Raw genomic sequence first — 20,143 nt, 5'->3', positions numbered from 1 at the left:
TTACAAAAATCAAACACTTCCTTGTTTATGTGTCATTTAAGAGGTTAAAACAATACAATTGATTGTGACAAAAGCTTTGGATTGGTGCATCTTTACTCATCTCTGATCCAAAACATTTTAAAAGCTCTTCTTCGGGCTGTTTGCAATATTACTGTGAATGCGTTTAGTTTGTTTTGTGTGTTAGAATCCTCTCAGGTATTCTGTCTTTTTATAAATACATTTATTTTAAAATGATTTCATGTATCATTAGTTAAACTTATGAATTCAGCCATTCTGTGGTATTTTTTTATTTTTAATATTTCTTTAGTCTTGAACTTAACTGATTTTGTTTTTCTCCCCTGAAACAGTTTGTCGATAATTAAAAAAAAAAATAAATCTAAACCGATCTGTTTTTCTTTGTTTGAAATAAAATATTTTTATGGACTTAAACTTTTCAGTCTCTTGTATATTATTAATCTAGAAAAAAACATTTCATCCCAAACCTGCTCCCAGTTGCTGCCAATGCGTTTAATCAGAACTATTCACTTTATTTTGATTGATGATTTAGTACTTTGTAAAGTAACCATATGTTAAAATCTCATATAACTTTAAAGTAGTTGTATGCAGTATTTTGAAGGTTTTGTGTTGCACCCAGTTCTATTCTTTGTGGTTCCGATCCCAGTTTGGTTCAGTTCACTCTTCTGAACTAAGAGGTTTGGACGACACTCCGAATTTCCACATTTTGTCCCTTTACAACCACAATCTTCAGTACGTTTTACAAATCTGTTCTTTATGGAAGAGAGTGCATGGAGTCATGTTTGCAGTTGGACACAGGACAAATCCACACCAAAGGTTTTACCTTTTTATTTGCAAAACAATATGAAAATCATGTACAATTATCCATTACTTTACGCATGTTGTTGTTTGTAAGTTGACAACATGTGGTAAATTATAAGAAACCTGCTGGTAGACGTTGCTTATTTTCCTATGACTAATGTTATGATCACAATAAATAATATTACTAATGCTTAAAATAGTAATAGTAAAATAATAATAGTAAAAGTAATAGTAAAATGTTGTAAGTAAACAATGAGCAGAATAAAGAACATTTATTTAGACTGTCCATCTAATGTACCTACTGATCCTTGCAGAGTCGTGGTGCCTTTCTCCAGCAGTCAGTGGGCGACAATACGCCCTGGTCAGGTCCTAATCCAGGACAGAGACACAACGGACAAACAACCACACACACATATATATACCTAAGGACAATTTGGAGAGCCCATCTTCATGTTTTTGGACTACGGGAGGACGGTAGAGAACCCACACATCCACAGGGAGGACTCAGACCAGGATTGAAATTCAGGGCCTTCTTGCTGCAAGATGACAGTGTTACCAACTGCATCACTATGCAGCCCTGTTTTAAATAAAACAACCAAAAAAGAAAAAATCTAATGAACCTCAAAGCAGGTATGAAACAATTAGTTGATTGGGGCTCTTGATGGACCGCCACAGACGACTCATTTTCTTACCATGCTGGGTTTAAAACTGCAGAAAACAGCCAACACCAATCAAGGATGCACACAGGAAAGAAAGTGTTAAAACTGAAATAAACACAGCAGCAACAGTGGGCCTTTACTGTTGGATCACTTTTTATTTCAAAGTTGTTATAAAACCATCATTCCAGCTTCTCTGTAGGAAGAACAATGCTTTTCAAATTGCCTCGTTGACTTTAAGCGTCAAGGATCAAGTATGCATGGATCCTCATTAGACCAGTATGCTATGAGACATCTGCTCTGCACTTCTCAGCACATTGCAAAGCATCGCTAAAGGAAAACGAGGGGAAGCGGTGAGATCACAGGGGAGAATATTAAAGCAACAGCGACTGTAAGGGAGCAATCAGCCTGGGCCACAAACCTCAGTTCCCTGAGTTAGTAACAAATAAAGTCCCTATGGAGTCTGGAAACGTCAAAAATAAACAGTTTCTAGTTTTCATCTAGATGAGTTATTGCTGTTTATTTTTTGAAAAACGTGAATCTATTGTGCAAGCACAAACTAATAATTAGCTTAATTAGAAACATGATTAAAATTTAATGTATTTACTCTACTAGCGAGGCAACATATACAAAGAAGTACATTATCTCGTTGCAAATTAAATGCATGTGCATATAACTGAGCTCGTTAAAGCTCAAGGTTGGTCTAAAGAGGACTTGTTCTGCTGCTGATTTAAGCTTTTATTTTTACTGCTTCTTTATTAATATTCTCTGGTTTGGGACTCATCGTTTTATTTTTATTACTGCAGTAAGTTCTACCATGCAGATCTAAGGTCTGTGTGAGAGCACAGTCGATCTATTTCCCACTCAAAAGTGTGTATTCTCTTTTGTTGTTACAGTGCAATCAGGATTATAACTATGTACAGTCGTATTTATACAAAACAAATGCCTATGCCCTTCTCTGGCTTCTTATAAACAAAAAAGTACAGGTAGATATAACTTGCAGCAGCGCGAAGGCTGAAATATTGCTTTGTTGTGAACAAAAACATCTGCCCACACAGTGATTCAGTGTGTTCAAGCCCTGTGTGGTTCAGTTTGTCACGTTAAAGTGTCTCTCCGGAGCAAAACATGTTATACTGTCGTCGTCAGCAGAGCGAGCCTCCGACAGACGGAGAATCGAGTCCGCTGTGTTTCTGTGAATGAAGTAGGATAGCTGCTCAGGGCCTCAGCACCAAAGTGTCCATGTGAGGGTATCCAGTGGACTTTGGGTCTGTCCTTTAGGGAACTCCAGAGGTGAAGTCAATGAGAGCCTTTGTCAATCAGCCAAGATATGTCTCCAGTCCTGCAACACAGCAATAGTGGTCAAATCCTTGCTGATAAAGAGTTTTATTACATTTTTGAGCTGGTGGATATGGTGCAGCTGCATATAAAAAGGATTAGCTCGTGTTTTTCCATACTTGCCAAGCCGCGCTAACATCCTTCAGTTTTTGTTTGCACACAAAATTGAAAGACACGAGAGAGATGAAGATCAGTAGAACAACAAAAAGACAAGACAAAATGGACATTTTAACAGCAACGTTTACAAACCAACACTGACATATAAGCCGCTGTATTTGACAAAGAGACAATGTCGTCTGTCACTGTTGAAGACATTTACTTTTTCTTTTCGAAACACAAAGGTTTTTGTATCAAGCTTTTAGAAATACAGTAGCATGCGTTGACTCAATACAATTAACATGCAAGAAGTATTAATGTAATGTTGCTATAAACCAGGGGTCTTCAAACACAGGCCTTCAGACACCTGAGTCTAATAATGAGGTCGGTAGCAAGACTCTGCAAAACTTGACTACTGAGGAGGTAATTCAGCCATTTGACTCAGACATATTGGACCAGGGACAAGTTACAGGACACCAGTCCCCGGCTATAAACCAGGAGTGGCCTTCAGGGACCAATTTTAACATTGGATGTATGGTTCACCACCCAGGGCGCCATGGCCTGACAGGAATGCCACAAGCAGCCAGCATTTTTTATTTTTATTTTTTATTTTTTGCATGACCAATCTACTCTGTAGGTTGTAAAGATCCTGAAAAGTTACAAAATAATATGTAACAATTTTGTCTCAATGGGTTTTATTGGAGGACTGAGGATGTTTTTGGTTGTGCAAGGAAACTCCAAGGCATCATTCATGCAAAAACTGAATGATGGTCAAACTAAAATGCAGTCACTTGACTGAAATTAAATCTTAACTTTAAATTAATTGAACAAATAAGGCGAGATTCATGATTGTAAGAATGTAAACAATCTTGCTGGATTTTTTGTATTTTATCCATACGATAAACATTTAAAAATGTTAAAAAAAAGAACCTAAAGCTTTTGCAGCTTTTATTAGCTAATCATGTTTTCATGTTTTACATTTAGAGCTTTCTTTTTTTTCTAAGTCCCAAACTCAAACACCCAGTGAATTTTTTTTCCAAGACTTTAAAAATACAACTTCCAACTGCGATGAGTATAAAATCCCAAATGGAGACTTACTCCACGTCTCGCTTTTTAATCGTCTTTCCGGATCCCAAGACCTCTGCCACCCGAGATACGATGGGGTCATAGTTCATGCTGGCGACAGCAACCACTTCCTCGCTCCTTCAGACGGGAACAGAGCAAACGAACGATTGTAAAACAGTCCAAATATTTTAGTTGGCTTACAGTTTAAAAGTGCAACAGTTACCTTGTATAAAAAGCAACAAATCGTAATTCATCCAGATCTCCTTGTATGATGACATCATCAAATCCATCGCCATAACCTCAAAACACGGAAAAGGACACATAAAATGGTTTGAGTTTTTCATCTTAATAGCTATGATGTGCGTTTCTTTTTCAGGGAGGATGTTCCTAAAGGCACTGTATGTATTTTGGAAAAAAATACTTTCAGGATGACAGATGATTGGACTGTATCAGAATTTAGATGAAACTGGTCTGAAATGGATATGAATTAGCTTGTTTGTTTTGCAAAGTACAGCAGAAATGTTAAAATTTTGATTTAACTCTTTCATGCATGAATTGTGATCCATTGTGTTGGGATTTATTTTCCAATTTTTTATTTTTATTTTCTATATTCTCCAAATCCAAAGTTGTTATTTGAAAAACACATCAGTAGTATTGTTCTTTATGGGTTATCTAATGTCACAATATTTTTTTTTTTTTTTACCTGCAAGAGTCGTGTACAGTAGAAGGAGGGACCGGGTCGGTCGGCATGCTGTTTTGTCTGTCGGCCATATTGGATTTAACAAAGATCATTTCTTGCAATTGCAGCTGATGGCCAGTAATTGATAGTGTATTTTATGATGCATTAGTGTCCACTTCAGTGGTCTGTGTGCATTTATAACATAAAAACATGGCTTTTAGGCAGCTGTCCACTGTAGTGAACCACTATGCATGAAAGGGTTAATTCACTTTTAATACACTTCCTAATTCAGAAAAAATATTAATGTGGATTAATTATTGTTTTCTTTCATCCAAGTGAAGGATAAGAAATTACATGAAATAACCAAACTGTGAAATGAAAATATCTAAAATCTAAAAAATAGTAAATCACTTTTACACCCAGCTGTTAAGACACCAATGCCTGTCTTTTTAATTTTCCACTTTAAAAAACTTTGAAATCTCATCAGAAGGTATATTTTTCTTCAAAATACTCCGGGTCAGGGAACATCCTCCGCGGCCCCTTGCCCCCACCTGCATAGCGAATGGTCTTCCCAAACATGGCCGACCAGAAGTAAGGCACAGTTTTGAACTCGGAGACTCTGCCCATCATGCCGAGAGCTGCCACCCTGCCTGTCGGCAACAATGAGAGAAATCAAATAAATCTTACACGCGTCTTTGACAGCTTTCCAAAGTCTGAACCGAGCTTTGACCCGCTCACCGTGCACATGAGCCATCTGCCAGTGAGGGATGTTCACCTTCTTGTTGTTGCGAGGTGGAAACGGAAACGTGACCACGTCTCCTCCAGCAAACACCCCGTCAACGTTTGTCTGCATCATCTGCAGCAGAGATGAACGTTAGTGGGAAAAAAAAGAAAGAAAAAAAACACAACAAAGGTAGACTTTCTACTCAGACCACAGAGGACTGCAGCACACCTTGTTCACGGTGATGAAGCCCTTTGAGTCCAAGTGGATGCCGCTCTGTTTCAAAAACCCTGTTGCAGGAACACTCCCTGCAAAAGCAGAGTCATGTCAGCGGGCTTAACATGTAGGAGGCTGGCAGGAAAAAAGAGAGAAAGCACATTTACTACCTGCTCCGATGACGCACACGTCCGCCCGCAGGACTTTCCCACTCTTCAGAACAACTTCCTTCAGCTGTGAAACAGGGGGCAAAAATGGTTCATTTTGATGTAAAACAGTAGCTGCTGCACTTGTGTTCACTTAATTATTTCATGTTACATAAATAAATACTTTAAACTTTAAGGTTTCCAGATTCTGCAGAGGAGGAGACTAAGCAGTATGTCCTGCTATTTCTCTCACTTTCTGAATACCTGTCCATGTTGACCAATCATCTCCGACACTTCGTTCAGCATGTAGAACTTCACCCTGTTTGTCTCAAACAGCTGCAGAGACGAAGACACCTCAGAGTTACACCGAAACCACAACAGGGACACGTCACAGCAGCCTCCACTTCTTTTCAATGATCAATCGTTGCTCCAATTTCTGGCGCGGTATTGACCAGCAGCAGAAACAACTAATGGGATTTGCATTTTAACCAGCAGCGTATTCTCGGGGAGAATACTGATGACGGCGCTGTGGATGTGCTTCATGTTCACAAAGGCTTAAATTCCCAGGACGGAGGGAGCCTTTACCTTCATTATGGCTTTCCCTACTTTCTCCCCGAGAGCTTTTTTGAAGGGGACCGGCTCGATCCCGATGACAGACACTGAGTGGGCCTTATCAGTCAGAGCTGCAGCCACCTCCATACCTGTCAGCACAACAAAACACAAGGTGGGAAATGTTTTCATGCATTTATTTTAATCTGTCTAAGCAAATCCCTCTCCATTTATTAGGCCAGCCCCAACTTTTAAACAGTGAACATTGAAAACTCCTCCCTCTGCACCCTCTGTGGTCTGCAGGTGTATCCTTGCAACAAGCTCTCTGTATTATAGCTTCAAACTCATGTGAGCTATTCTTTTATTTCAGGAAGGTCCTTGAGAATTTAGAGACAAAGACAAAACCTCACAATCAGTGTTTTTTTTTTTTATATTTCTGCATTTAAAAAAAGCATTTTTTCTACACAGGGCCGTATTTAGTCTTTAATATTGTTTAGTCAGCATGACTGGGAGGACTTATATGTTTCTGCTGCAGCATCTGCGAAAGCACCACACTGCCTCCTGTTGTCCGACTTTTATATATCTTTCTACCTTTGCACATAAACCAATAGTAACGTTGTCATAATTTAAAGCACCAGTCGCTCTCCAGCATAAAGCGGCTGCTTATGAGTCCCATCAAACAGTTTCATTCCCTGGCCACAATAATTACACTGCAAAGTACACATCCTACTGAACCATTTTGTCACCATAAACAAAATGTGGACTAAACCTATAAATAACAACCTTAAGTTGTTATTTTTCAACTTTAAGTTGTTTTATATACAACTCAAAGTAGAGCCTACTTGTGATGTAGAAGGAAAAGGTACATGGGTTTCAACATTTTTTAAATTAATAAAAACATGAAAAGTGAATTTGCATTTGTGTTTGGCCCCCAGGAAGTAAATACTTTGATTAACCAGACTCAGCTCTACTGTGGATATATGATGAATTTGCCAGCTTTGAAACTGTTGCAGATTCTAATTAGTAAAATTGCCGAAGCTCAGACAGAGTGGATGGATGGTGTTTGTGAAAATCATTTTTTCAAGTCTGCCTTTGGATTCAAGCCTGGACTTTGACTGGGCTATTTTTGCACATTAATATATTTTGATCTCCTCAGCATACCAGATTTTACAGATGAGTTTGCAGTCGACTTAGTGACCACAAGGTGCCCAAACCAAGCTAAAATCATCACCTCTCCACAGCTGATTCATACTAAGGTAGGAACAGAAAAATAAGAATAACATACTGTGCTGAATGTGTAAGGGCAAATTTACAAACAAATAAAAAAAAATAAAGAGTTATTAAAAACAGCATGCTTAGATGAAAAGAAAGACAGTAAATCTTCAGGATCTACACTTTTGTGCACACAAAACAGCAATAGTCTATTAGTAATAATAATAATAATAAATATATTTTTAAAAGGAGCAATGTCAGTTTTTTTATCTTGGCTTTTTAAAAATCTAATTAAGTAATGACACCAACTGGAAGTGTCCAATGAAGTGACTTACTTATTAATTTTTATCTTTTTAAACACATTTAAATTTTCTTACCAGGCTGTTTTTAGCCTATTGTTGAGCTTTGGGCATATTGTAGAGTCATAAGGATAAAAAACAATGCTGAGCTATTTTGAATATTAAACACACATTTTTTTTTTATTTGATTTTACTTTAATTGAGAATGAAATAATTAAATATGAGTTTTTGTCTCACCAACAAAAGACGTTCCCACAATCACGGCGTTCTTGTTGTTGGCAAGCCTCGCTATGCTGTTAGCATCCTCAGGCGTCCGGAGATGGAAAACATTCCTGACGTCTTTCCCCTTGTAGCTCATTGGTTTTGGTCTTTAAAACAATTAAATCAAATTAGGCATTAAGAGTTTCGGCTACTTAGTCATCAGACAGAATTAGTTATTTTTCTTACTTGCTTCCTGAAGCAATAAAGAGTTTCCTGTACTCCATCCTCAAGCCGTCTTCAAAAGTTACAGATCGAGTCTTAACATCCATTGCTACAACCTAAAACGATTGTTGGAGACTTTTTGCTTAAACAAACTTAAAATAAAAAAAAAAATGGTTTCATTTATTAGATAAATTGTCCAAAGTCCCTCACCTCTTTTTCTGTGAGCAGCTCAATGTCGTGGTCCTGTAGGAAGTCCATGGAGCGTAACCTCAGCTGCTCTGCTGTGCTTTCTAAAGACTGAAGACAACAAAGTTACCAACACAGAGCAAAAACCGTGAACCGCATTTCTATTTCACCCTGCTGAAAACTGTTTAAAGATCATTTTAAACTTAATATTATGACGGTATTCTGAGCCATCATCAGTATAATTTGTGGACGTAATAAAAAAGCTAATAATGTTCTTTTCTTTAGTCTATACCAAGCCTTGCATCATTTGAACTTCTTCACATTTTCTTACGTTTTACAACCACAAACTACACCAAAATAAGGTGTGGAATAATTATGAAATGGACTGAAATTTGTTTACATTTACAGATCTGACAAAATGTTCTGTGCATTACTATTTAGACTCTGGAGTCAAATGTTTATAGAACCACAGTTTTCTGAAATTTTACCCCAACTTTTCACATCTAGACACCAAAATTGTTGCTCATTCTTTGTAAAACAGCTCAATCACAGTAAGATTGGATGGAAATGAGCAATTTTCAAGTCTTGCCACAGATTCTCAGTTTAATTTAGTCTTGACCGGCTCATCTATTCTAACATATGCATGTACTTTAATCTAAACAATCGTTTTGTAGCTTTGATTGATGGTTTGGCACCGTCTTCCTGCTGGACTGTAAACCTTTGCCTTATTCTCAAGTTCTTTTGCAGCTGCAGACAGATTTTTATCCATCATTGTCCTGTTTTGCTCCATTGATCTTCCCATTAACTCATCTTCCACTTCAAAGCTAAGCTCTACTTTGTGTTGATCCATCAAATAAATTCCTAATAAATGACATTCAAGATTGTGGTGGTTGCTTTCCTGAGGCTCTGTAGAACTTGTCCCAACTCTCAACTTTCTTAAGCTTGGCTGCTGCACAATAAGTAGCTGTTCCCTAAAGAGCCACTGACCAAAGCAGCAACTCTGCAGTCTCTTATGTAAGCTTCCCAACATAATGAGCTGCGTCTCAGTGTATATAGCTGGAGTCTGTGTACAAACCTTACTCAGTTTAGGCCTGTCATACGGAGGATGTCTGTCCATGGTGCACATGACGATGCGATCTGTGAAGCCTTCTTGCCTCAGTGTCTCTGCACACACCAGGCTCGCTGGACCTGCCGACAAATTCACAAATTTCAACCCTATTGTCTTTTAAGAAGAAGATATGGAAACAGTTTTTTTTTTCATATTAAAAACAAGTTGGTGGTCTACACCAACCTGAGCCGACGATGAGAACATGGCTGAAGCCGGTGTTGGAGTTGATGACGGCCGAACATCGGGACATGGGTTTCGATCTCTTTTGTGACTGAAGAGCCTGAAACGGTATTAAAGATTAATGAATTCATTAGCAGCTTTGTTCAACTTCTGCCTGCAGAACTTTTTCACATTTTGACAAATTATAAAACAAAGTACAGAGCTTTGAAAACTTCAAAAGAGTGGCGCTTCGCCTATCATCTGAACATGGTACAGCAACAAACCAACCAAGACATGGACATCCAACTAAACTGACAGGTGAAGTCCGGGGAGCACTAACGTCTTAGGTGCAGTAATAAAGCCTAGGAGCTGCAGAGATCCACCAATCAAGTGGACAAATCTGTCAACAAGATATAAGTTTTGCAGTCCATAAATGACCTTCATGGAAATGTGAAGCTATTGCTGAAAGAAAGCCAGGAGCTCGTCAGAGTTGATGGAAGGATAGCGCTAAAAACAGAGCAGGAACAAAACCTGTTAGAGGCTGCAACAGACCGTCAGCAGATATTCAACCACCTTAAACTACCAGCTAGATCTAATACCGATAGTTTAATAGTTCAGATTAAAGCATGTTCATGTGTGAGGATGGTCAAAGTTTAGCCGACAATATAAACTGTAAAGCCGTTGCTTGAATTTTGTTCTCCATCTAATTTGAGTCAAAGCAATTTTCCAAAACGGACAAAGCAATTACCTGAGACTGCAGATGTCCACCAGTGGTAAAGACATGCCCTAATTGCACTGATTCTACAAAGTGACAACTTAGAGGAGATGAATACAAATCCATGCCACACTTTTAAGATTTTTATCCATGCAAAATCTCTGGAAATCATCAATACTTCTCCAATTTCAGAATTTTGCTCAGTTTGTTAATAACCCATGACAAGAAACTCCAATAAAATCCACTGAAGTCTGTGGTTGTAATGTGACAAAATGTGAAAAAGTTTTAGATAAATTATTCCCATTCTTTTTTTTGTTGTTGTTTTTGTTTGCTTGTTTATTACCTGCTTGTTTGCACGAATGATCACCTTGTCCTTCTCAACTCTGACCTGGAGCAAACAGACATCAAGCGACGTGTTCACTTTTTTGATTAGGCAGACAAAGTGTTAGGAGGGACCAGCAGCAGGGAAGGTCACCTGGAAGGTAGGCAGACTGTCCAGACCTGGGAAGTCCTCTATGTCTCCTGTTGCTGTGCTGAAACAGGCGCCGTGCCAGGGACAGCGCACATGTCCTTTGGATAGGACACCTACAAGGAGAGATGGTAAGTCAAAGGTGTTCAAGTGATGGAAAATAATAGTCGCAATGATAATCAACACAATTCTGACCTTTGACCAGCGGTGCTCCGTAGTGCGGACACTTGTGGGCCATGGCGGAAAACTCCCCGTGTTGTTTGATGAGCAAAGCTCTGCCACATCCCAGATCCACCTCTCGCATTCTGTCCCAGGCGAAAAAACAGAGCAGGCTCTAATTCAACAATCAGCCAAGCAAAAACAGAGCAGGTTCTAATTCAACAATCAGCCAAACGACAAATTCAAGGGGGAAACTAAATTATGCATAATGTGAAAACAGCAACAACGCCTTGCAAAATCATTTGTTGTTTCACAGTATCTGAGACTGCATTTAGTTTTCTGGTTCTTATATTGCTAGCATAAAAAAGTCTGTATTTTCTGTACACTTTTATATATTCATTATTCATCACTGTTTTCTTTGCTGCCATTGACTCCCTGCTTCAGGGCTTAAACTTAGACACAGCAAACTCATTAAATAATGCTCAATGATTCTGGATGGCAACACAAGCCTAATATAGAAGTAGACTCATCCATCTGTGTAAAGTTAGCATATCAACCAGCTGAAACTAGAACAACCTGTCGGACGTTTGCTGTAGATGTCCAGCCTGAGCTCAATCAAAGCCTTGGTAGAATCACCATAACAGCTTTGTTTAAGGCTTTTTTCACAATTGGTCGCATTACAACAACAAGCTTCAATATATTTTATTGCCATATCCTCACACTGATGTGATATCCCTAAATCAAAGAGGAAATAAAAGCCTTCATGAATCCCTTAATCATTAAATAGCTTCCACCTGTGTTGCTGTTCTGTGGAGGTTTGTACTAGTGGACAAACGGCACCATGAAGATCAAGGAAGAAAGAGAGCAGACGGGTCAGGGGAAAAGTAGTGGTGAAGTTTAGATCAGAGTTAGGTAGTAAGAAAATATCCACTGCCTGAAAAGAGCCAGGAGTCCCTTGGTAACCTTGGATGAGCTGCAGAGATCCAGAACATTTCTCACAAGAAGCCATTGTTGAAAGAAAAGCTCAGTTTCCGTTTTGCAACGTTCTGATCAGAAGAGTCCAACTTGAAACTTCTGACCAACATGCAGCACACTATGTGCGGAGGAAAACTAATGTAGATCACTCTGAGCACACCGTGCAAATGGCAGCATAACACTGTGCTTGACTTACAGATACAAGGACTTTCTGTAAGAAAACATGCGTTCGAAGCTGTAAACACTTGATTTTGAGGTGTGGCTCAGTCTGACATACAGCCTGAGCCACAATGGCAGGGTTTAGCTCAACGTGTCCTAGTCAAAGTGCAGTCTGAGTGATCTTAAGCTGCCTTACAATAAAGAATGAGCAAAACATCCAGTGAGTAGATGTGCAAAGCTGGTAGAGATGTTCTTTAAAAGACTTGTAACCTGATTTGAAGCAAAAGGTTGAATAACATGACATGTTACACATTCTTCTGATTTATATTCATCAAAACAAAACTCCACACCATGCATGTCTTTCCTTCCTCTTAAAAAGTAAAAAATACCTTGCTTTACTGTATCACATATATTTTAATAAAAGACGACGTCTAACATAACAAAACCTTTAAGGTGCAGGGGATGCAGGAGTGAAAGGAAGCAGAATGATCTGCTTCTTGTAAGAAAAAAATAAAATAAAGTAAATATATGATTCCTTTTTCCTTACTGTCCATTTTCCAGGTCTTTAACGTGACACACGGAGGCCTCCACATATTCCCGGGAGTTGTGGTTGAGCGGCAGCAGCATGGAGTCTTCGTCAGAGCTGTGAGCCAGGGCCCCATTCGGTCTGCAGTCGGCGAAGGGGCTCGCTTTGCCATTAGGGGACAGGCCGTCCACTTCTTTTTCTTTTTCCAGGAGAGAGAGCTCCACTTTGACTTCAACTGCACAACACAGACATATGGTTCTTAGAAACCCGCTGAATAAATGCGTACAGAGCGGTCACTGCTATGCCACAGTTAATATCAGTGACCAAGTGATTTCAGATAGAAATAGACTGAAACTATTAACAAATAAACATCTTAATGTTGGCTGATTGTTAGTGTTAGCTTTCCTTAAAGCTCTACACTCTTAATATAGTTTTCTTTTTCCCTTTTTTCTTTTACTTTCACACCAGTGCATTGTGAGAGTGTTTTTCCTTTAGAAAAAGAGAGTTGTCTATGGATCATAGACATCTCCACAACTTGGACAAATGAAAGCAGTATTCAGGAAAGAAATTGATTTTTAAGAATATAATTTTTCTTTCTATTTTTGGGCTCCCTTCACTGTTTTTTCTATCATTAATTTTGCCACTCATGCTCTGAATAATAAACAAAATCATAAATCATTGCGCTTTGAAAAAGTGCTGCCCCCCCCTCACCTTTTTTTTAATGTTTTTGCCTTTTCGTCACACGTTTCAGATCAACAAGTAAATAACAAACATAACTTGAGTGTTTATTGCATTTGATGAGTTGTGCTGGCCTAACCTCACCCATTTGAAATTTAACTGTGATAAATCACCAGCCACAACCAGGCCTGATTACTACCAGCCTGCAGAATCAAGAAACTTAAACACAACCTGTCTGAAAAAATTTGTCACAAATTAACACATCGTGCCCTGATCTAAAGTCGCTTTTACAAAATCTTTTTGTCATAAACCTGTGAAGATGGTTCAGAGCTCCTGGCCTGGAAACCATCATTTCCTGCACAACTTTGAGTTATATTTCAAAAACTGTAATTTCACCTCTTGTGGAAACTGCGGTGCTAAACGGGTTCCTGAAAAGTAAAACAACACATTTAAATTACAAAAAAAAAGAAGCATCTTTCAGTTTCTGCTTTCGTGAAGACCTGACAAACATTTTTGTCATGTATGGATTCGGGTTCTTTAGGACGATGCGCCGCCGTCGGCTCCGTGATGTGGAGAAGGCGCTGTGTAACTCCAGCTTCACTGCAGCAGGCTTTATCTGTTCGGCTGGAAAAATTTGCTGATCATTCCGGTTCTTACACAGTAATCTGCCTGGAATTTTCTCCTGCTGAGCAAGTCTTAATTAAAATCAATGGAAAATCGTAATAGTGAGTGCAATTGCACAAGTGGAGGAAGAAGGAGGGACTGCTGTGTGCCTGTGAGGAGAATCTCCAGACGCTGCTGTAAGGCAGCGACTCTTAACACTCAACTTCTGAATAGTGTATGTGATTGTGGAAATGTTTTCAAAGTGCTTTGAATGCAGCTGTCATTTACTTGCTGTGTGTTGTGTAAAGAAGTGAAACAAACATGAAAAAAAAAACAGAGGATGTTTATTTGCTGCTGTGTGACTTCACTGCATCAGTAAGTTTTCAGCATATTTTCATGCAAATGAGTTGGTACAGAGCCACATCTTTAAAGCCCTGCGTTCCTCACGCAGCTCATGTTAGAACCGTTTACCCTCCAATAAAGGCGTTTAAACAGCAGCACTTGCTGCATATCTGAAACTTTCCCACCTCAACAGTGAGCAGCTTACATGAAGACATCATAGGTGGAGATGATGGTGGTTGCACAACAAACAACTTCAATGAGCTTAGATGCCAAAAGTGAACAAGTTCTCTGAACAGCCTGTCCGACAACCAATGCATATAACCAGACCAAAGTCTATTAGTGTCTTCTTACTGATCCTGACTATAGCTGCTGCTGCTGCTGCTGCTGCTGCTACTTTCTCTGTGACTGCCATCATTGTGATCGATTAACTCTCAAAATACTCAAACAACTCCAGAGATATTCTAGGAAGGGGAAATGTGGATTTACAGAACTTAGAGAACACCTCAGGGCGTTTTCCTAAAATGCTGCAGATTCCGACATGATCAATTCAAGCAGCTGTAAATTGGTGTAAGATCTGAAGGAAGGCCTAAACTGATGGAAGAAAACGACTCAGGTGGCACCAACGTGCTAGCCTAGCATGTACTGCAAGATGCTGAAAAAACACTGTCCACACTGAAGCCAGTTTAACATCAACATCGACTCACGTGGCCAGAGATACGCCTGCAGAAATCGCATTTGAGTAAAACGGCACCTTTAGTTTCTTCAGCCTTTCCTCAACTACAGGGCGAATGTGGGGTTTTCTAACAGCACAATGATCCCAAGCACTCATTGAAGTAGTTTTGTAATGAAATAAACTGAAAAACAAAGCTCTGAATTGGGCCTAGCCCTATTTAAATTAAAACATTGTGTTTAAAAGCAGCATATATCCCAGGAGACTGACCAGTTTAAATGACCTTAGTCTACCAAGAACAGGGGTGAGACATCCAGTCAGAATTATGACCTTACTGATAGCGACAATGGTCAGATTTTAGTCTGCATCATTTTATAATATCTGCCCTGTGATAACTGATGCTGTGTGGATTAATAAATGTAGACGTGTGCATCCAACACATGGAAAATGAGTAGTTCAGATAAATCTTTAAAACACCAACATTGAAAGTAAATTTGTGGATTGAGTGCATATAGATATATATAGATATAGATATAGGTCAGGGCTTGTGAGATGTTCGACTTTAGGGGCCTTTACAGTTCAAAATTTCCCTCGTGCATCACAGACATTTGTATTGAATTTATTATTACGTTTGTTTACTTTTGGCTCAGGATTTCCTCGTGGTGGGAAGTGCCTGGAAAACCTGCAGAGTGGGTGGGAGTGGGGGGTAATTCAGAGGACATCCTGACCTCAAATGACCCCCTTCATCGCAAAGGAGCAACAGCTGGGTGCTCCTCTCAGAGGACAGAGCTCCACACCTGGAGGCTGACCCGGATGTCCTTTCAGTAATTATCTATGACCATAGCTGAGGGTCGGGACACAGAAATCATGAGGTCGTCCTTTTTGGCTAAACTCTGGCGCCATCAGTGCTTCTCTCCCGCTCCATCCAAGACACTTCAGCTCCTTTGTACACTCAGCCCCAATACAGACGACTTACTCTGGCTAATCCAATCATAAAGATTGAAGTCCTTAAAACACAGTTAATATTTTTAAACAGTTACTGACTCAAATAAAGTAGAAAAATGAATAACTGTAGTAAAATTAGAAGTATAAACCACTGTGTTTTTGCTTTCTACACTCGCTTGTTTTTAAATGCTTGAAGTTCACTTTGGTCTTGGCCTCTTTTAGCTAGCTGCTAGCTCATGACTTCTGGACCAACCAACCTCGATTTATACAAGAAAACTGGAAAGATATATGTTGCTGGTAAGCTATTAACCGTTGAAATTATTAACATAAATTCAGAAATCTTGAGTCTTTAATTTACAGTGAAAGATCCCTACTGTGTTCCCCTCCTCCTTCTCTCCACCGTATGATGCATATCAAACAGGGACATGACAACATGTTCTGTTCAGGGTATATTTGAGTCTCAGCATGTAATCCTCTTTTGATGAAGATGCTTTTAACTTCCTCCCACACAAAACATTGTACTGCGAACAGAGGAGGCTGAGATCATGTGCACAGCAGAATTTGGAGGCGGCCAGAAAATTATTCAAACTGAACAGTTTAATTTATTCTGCATCTAGTTTGTGTTTCCTGCAACCTCTGAAAACAAGAAAAAATAAATGTCTTTGTGATAATAATATTCCACTGATCCAACGACAAGATTTCTCTTGATGGACAAAATGACCTAATGGCAGACAACCGCAGTTAGATCACAGCGTCTTATGCTGCATCTGCTTTTATTCGTAATTGTAGCTCACATTTTGGCATTATCTTTGTCAGAACCTCTTTAAACATACTGGTAGAGCAGTTTACAAACCCAGAGATGAACTGTCTAATCAGCAGGTGATTGGAATCAGAAAATTTTCAGGTTGATCAGGCCAAAACTCAAAACATCCAATCTTTTCCTAATCAGTGGGGGCCTCCGTTGCTACAGGCTCCCTGGTCCTTCTGGCAACAAGGTTTGGTGTAGATGCTGCTAATGTTCTGCAAACACTCTGTTATTCTTTTTTTAGTATCAATAAGTAATAGCAAAGAAAGAAAGAGGCGTCAGGAAAATCAGAGTTAATCATAATCGTTAATTGACAAGAAATAAGCCATTTGTCAGAGACCTCATTTTTTGGAAAACATTTCCTTTGGTCGCACTGATATGTTTGGCTGTTCTGATTAGTTTTATTTTTGAACTCTCAACCTGAACACACATTTCCCAACTGTGAAGTACAGAGGTGGCAGCATCTTGTGTCGGTGTTTTGCCGCAGGAGGGACTGGTGCACATCACAAAAATCTTGAGGAAAGAACATTATGTGGAACAATTGAAGCAACTTCTTGAGACATCAGCCAGCAAATTAGGACTTGAGGACAAATGGACAATGATACAAAACATACACCCAAATATGCTACAAATTAGCTTAAGGATAACAAAGTTGATGTTTTCAAGCGTCAGTCACAAAAGCCCTGATCTCAGTCCCATAGAAAATTAGGTTTAAGATCTGAAAAATGCACACAAGGCAGCATTGTGCCAGTTCGTTCAGGAGGAAAGGGACAAAATTATTTGAGAATTGAGAAGATTTAAGGGCAACCAAAATGTTTTCACCCAGATCACAGAGTTTAAAAGCTAATTAAACCCTATTTCAGGTGAGCATAAGCAAACTTCTGAACCTGGACTCTAAATCTCCTTTAAGACATGAGCTTGGAAAGCATCTTTCTTACCTGGCTTGGGTTTGGAGAAGCATCCTCCCATGGTGGGCCCAGGAAAGATGGACACCAAGAAAAAGGGGAGGATGAGAGGGGGGGAGGAAGGGTTTGGGGGGAGGAAGGAGAGGTGTGGTCAGATCGTCGGACCTGGCTGTGCAGCAAAGAGAGGAAAGTGATGCAGAACAGGTGGCATGAAACCCTGCAAGTCGAAGACAGCCATTGCACACACCAGCTCTTTTATGTAATCTGCGAAAAAAGGGAGAAAAAAAAAAAAGGCATGAAAATGATACGGCTCACAGCTATGAAAACCTACCAGCTTTACAAGGATCAAACCAAACGTTTTAAAATAAAACAAGTTACTTAATCTAAGCAGGGGAAAAAATCCCTTCAATTTAACAATGTGTGTGTGTGTACGTGTGCGTGTGTGTGTGTGTGTGTGTATGTAAAATGTAAATGCTTGTCAAAAGGAAGTAACTTTGTTAATTAGGAACATTTTCACACACGTTGCTACCTTTGTTCATGCATTTTGCATGGGAACTTGTTAAATATTAACCCCACTCCAGCACCTATAAACTTTCCTGTCAGACACTGTTTTCAAGGGAACCAGAGGCCCCCTGAGTTTCAAAGCTCCCCCTTGTCTTGTTTCGTTGTCAGACGCCACATTTCTGCCAACTCTGCTGCTTCACCTATGCTGTGGTACGTTACACATGTGGCGCTCGGTGCCATGGATCTGAACACACACATTGACAGACGCGTCACTCAGTTTGCTGCAATCCATCAACCAATTATCCTTTACAAGCACAGAGACTGCTTGATATTCTGAGCACATCTAAATGTGCTTAAACTTGTAAAAAAAAAAAAAGAGGTTCTGTGTTGAATGGAGAGGAGAGACAGAAAAGTTTCTGAAAACTCATGAAAAATTGATCTAATAACCTGCGATTCTGAAACTACAAAGAGGTTATTTAAACATTTGCAGTGGCTGAAGGTCAGTTTTGACCAGAAAAGCATTCAGGTGTCTAAAGAGGAAATCCATTTTTCAGCATTCACACATATATTCAAATGAGCTAAAGAATGGCCAATCCTGGATCTGGAACATAATGCAGGATAACATCTGTGTGGACAAGATATGTCCTCGCAAACTGGAGGGAAATAGACAACTTATGCAAGATGGAGAGAGCAATTATTGCAAAGTCATTGTCTGGGAGCCTGACCGATTCCTACAAAGAAGACTCAAGATCAAAATTGACTTATGAGATAAAGTTTAAGAGTGTTTAAACTGAAGCAACCAGATTATTTCAGCTGCCTGTTTTTTAGTTGAACGTAAACTTCCAAAGTTAATTGATTGTGTTCTCTCTTCTCTTTTTTTTCACGACAAGATGCCATTTTGTAGCAAAGAAATGAGTCCTGCAGACATGACATAAGAATAACACAACTTGAATTTTTCTGTCCTATGACATAAAATAATATTTGGTCATGTTCTAATGAAAACCTGGAAAAAAAACCTAGAAAGCCCTGACATTTGTAAAATTTTAAACTGCAACTTAAATGATTTGACTTCAAGTTATTAGGACCTCATCCTTTATACTGTATTAAAGTGTAATAAGCCTGAAGGAACACTGATGAGGCTGACTTTCCTATCAAGTCCATGGTGTTAAATATGCAGACTACATTCAACTGCCTTGCAGAAAGACTGAGAAAACAACCAGTGATATACCAAGTGGTAAAGTTGATTTCTTGTAATAAATATGACTAGCCATATTTAATGTCCTGCAGATGGAGTAAAGCTTCTTTTTCAGCATTCCTGCATAAACTCCTCCACGTATCTGAACTTTCCTCCAGCGAGACCATCACCCACGTCGCAGATTTCACTCGCTCAAAGCCCTTCCCCAAGTGAGACGCTGCATGGAAAAACTTGCCTCTCGCATGTTGCGCTTTAATTATTTGTCACAACTGAAATTTTGATGAACAGCACTGGAAAGCCGAGAGCTATTTCACACTGGACTTCCAACAAAACGGCAAAAAAAATATTTTGTCCAAAAAAAACCCCCAAAGTAGGTTAAGCAGATTTGGTCTCCACAACATATGACGCAGATCCCGCTCCATCGCTGTTGGGCCTGTCCCCGAGCAGTGCTAGTAATCCTGCTAGCAAACAAGCTGTCAGTTTCACTACGACTGTACTACCTGTTACTGGAATTGTATTGCAGGGGAGAATTAGCGGAACGCAGCTCCCGCTCGGAAGTGTGGAGGCGCCGCTTGTTAACGAACGCTGAGCAGCTGAAAGGTCTACCAAAGGTCACATCCATCAGTCAGAGTTGGCCTTCGCATAGGGATTTGCAATCAGCGATGGTATCACACTACGAAGAAGAATGTCACAAAATCTCAAACTGATTGCAAGGGTAAATGTCATCGAGGGTTGATTTTAAACTTCACATGTAATAAAATGTGACATTTCATTTTTCACCCTGATGTTACGCTACAATAATGTAATCAATCAATCTATCTATCTAT

At 39.4% G+C, this 20,143-nt stretch overlaps 1 protein-coding gene and 1 long non-coding RNA gene across 4 annotated transcripts in view; one reads left to right on the top strand and one right to left on the bottom strand.

Moving 5' to 3' along the window:
• Window positions 1-1,610: 1,610 nt before the first annotated feature.
• Window positions 1,611-20,143, bottom strand: part of aifm3 (AIF family member 3) — a 21,840-nt gene continuing 3,307 nt past the window's right edge. The window contains exons 2-21 of one of the 3 annotated variants that reach the window (XM_016674914.1): window positions 17,651-17,881; window positions 12,691-12,904; window positions 11,046-11,155; window positions 10,857-10,966; window positions 10,725-10,769; window positions 9,691-9,787; window positions 9,475-9,587; window positions 8,424-8,510; window positions 8,238-8,329; window positions 8,028-8,158; window positions 6,316-6,431; window positions 5,995-6,066; window positions 5,755-5,818; window positions 5,600-5,676; window positions 5,386-5,503; window positions 5,199-5,297; window positions 4,192-4,267; window positions 4,002-4,106; window positions 2,927-2,947; window positions 1,611-2,811 (exon numbers count right to left, since the gene is read on the bottom strand). In XM_016674914.1, the coding sequence (XP_016530400.1) occupies window positions 2,769-2,811; window positions 2,927-2,947; window positions 4,002-4,106; window positions 4,192-4,267; window positions 5,199-5,297; window positions 5,386-5,503; window positions 5,600-5,676; window positions 5,755-5,818; window positions 5,995-6,066; window positions 6,316-6,431; window positions 8,028-8,158; window positions 8,238-8,329; window positions 8,424-8,510; window positions 9,475-9,587; window positions 9,691-9,787; window positions 10,725-10,769; window positions 10,857-10,966; window positions 11,046-11,155; window positions 12,691-12,904; window positions 17,651-17,681 (1,821 nt within the window). In that variant the 5' untranslated portion in view covers window positions 17,682-17,881 and the 3' untranslated portion in view covers window positions 1,611-2,768. Of the gene's footprint in view, window positions 2,948-4,001; window positions 4,107-4,191; window positions 4,268-5,198; window positions 5,298-5,385; window positions 5,504-5,599; window positions 5,677-5,754; window positions 5,819-5,994; window positions 6,067-6,315; window positions 6,432-8,027; window positions 8,159-8,237; window positions 8,330-8,423; window positions 8,511-9,474; window positions 9,588-9,690; window positions 9,788-10,724; window positions 10,770-10,856; window positions 10,967-11,045; window positions 11,156-12,690; window positions 12,905-17,650; window positions 17,882-20,143 lie in introns of all 3 variants that reach the window. The other 2 variants (XM_016674913.1, XM_007559202.2) reach the window with 2 other exon arrangements.
• Window positions 4,787-20,143, top strand: part of LOC107836998 (uncharacterized) — a 22,037-nt gene continuing 6,680 nt past the window's right edge. Inside the window, exons 1-3 of the long non-coding RNA XR_001662976.1 lie at window positions 4,787-4,797; window positions 13,138-13,143; window positions 19,998-20,003. This is a non-coding gene — a long non-coding RNA (uncharacterized LOC107836998). The remainder of the gene's footprint in view (window positions 4,798-13,137; window positions 13,144-19,997; window positions 20,004-20,143) is intronic.

The sequence above is a fragment of the Poecilia formosa genome, unplaced genomic scaffold, assembly GCF_000485575.1.
Source record: "Poecilia formosa unplaced genomic scaffold, Poecilia_formosa-5.1.2 Scaffold103, whole genome shotgun sequence".
NCBI lineage: Eukaryota > Metazoa > Chordata > Actinopteri > Cyprinodontiformes > Poeciliidae > Poecilia > Poecilia formosa.
Note: the sequence above shows the minus strand (reverse complement) of the source record. Positions and strands in the feature narration are given on the sequence as shown.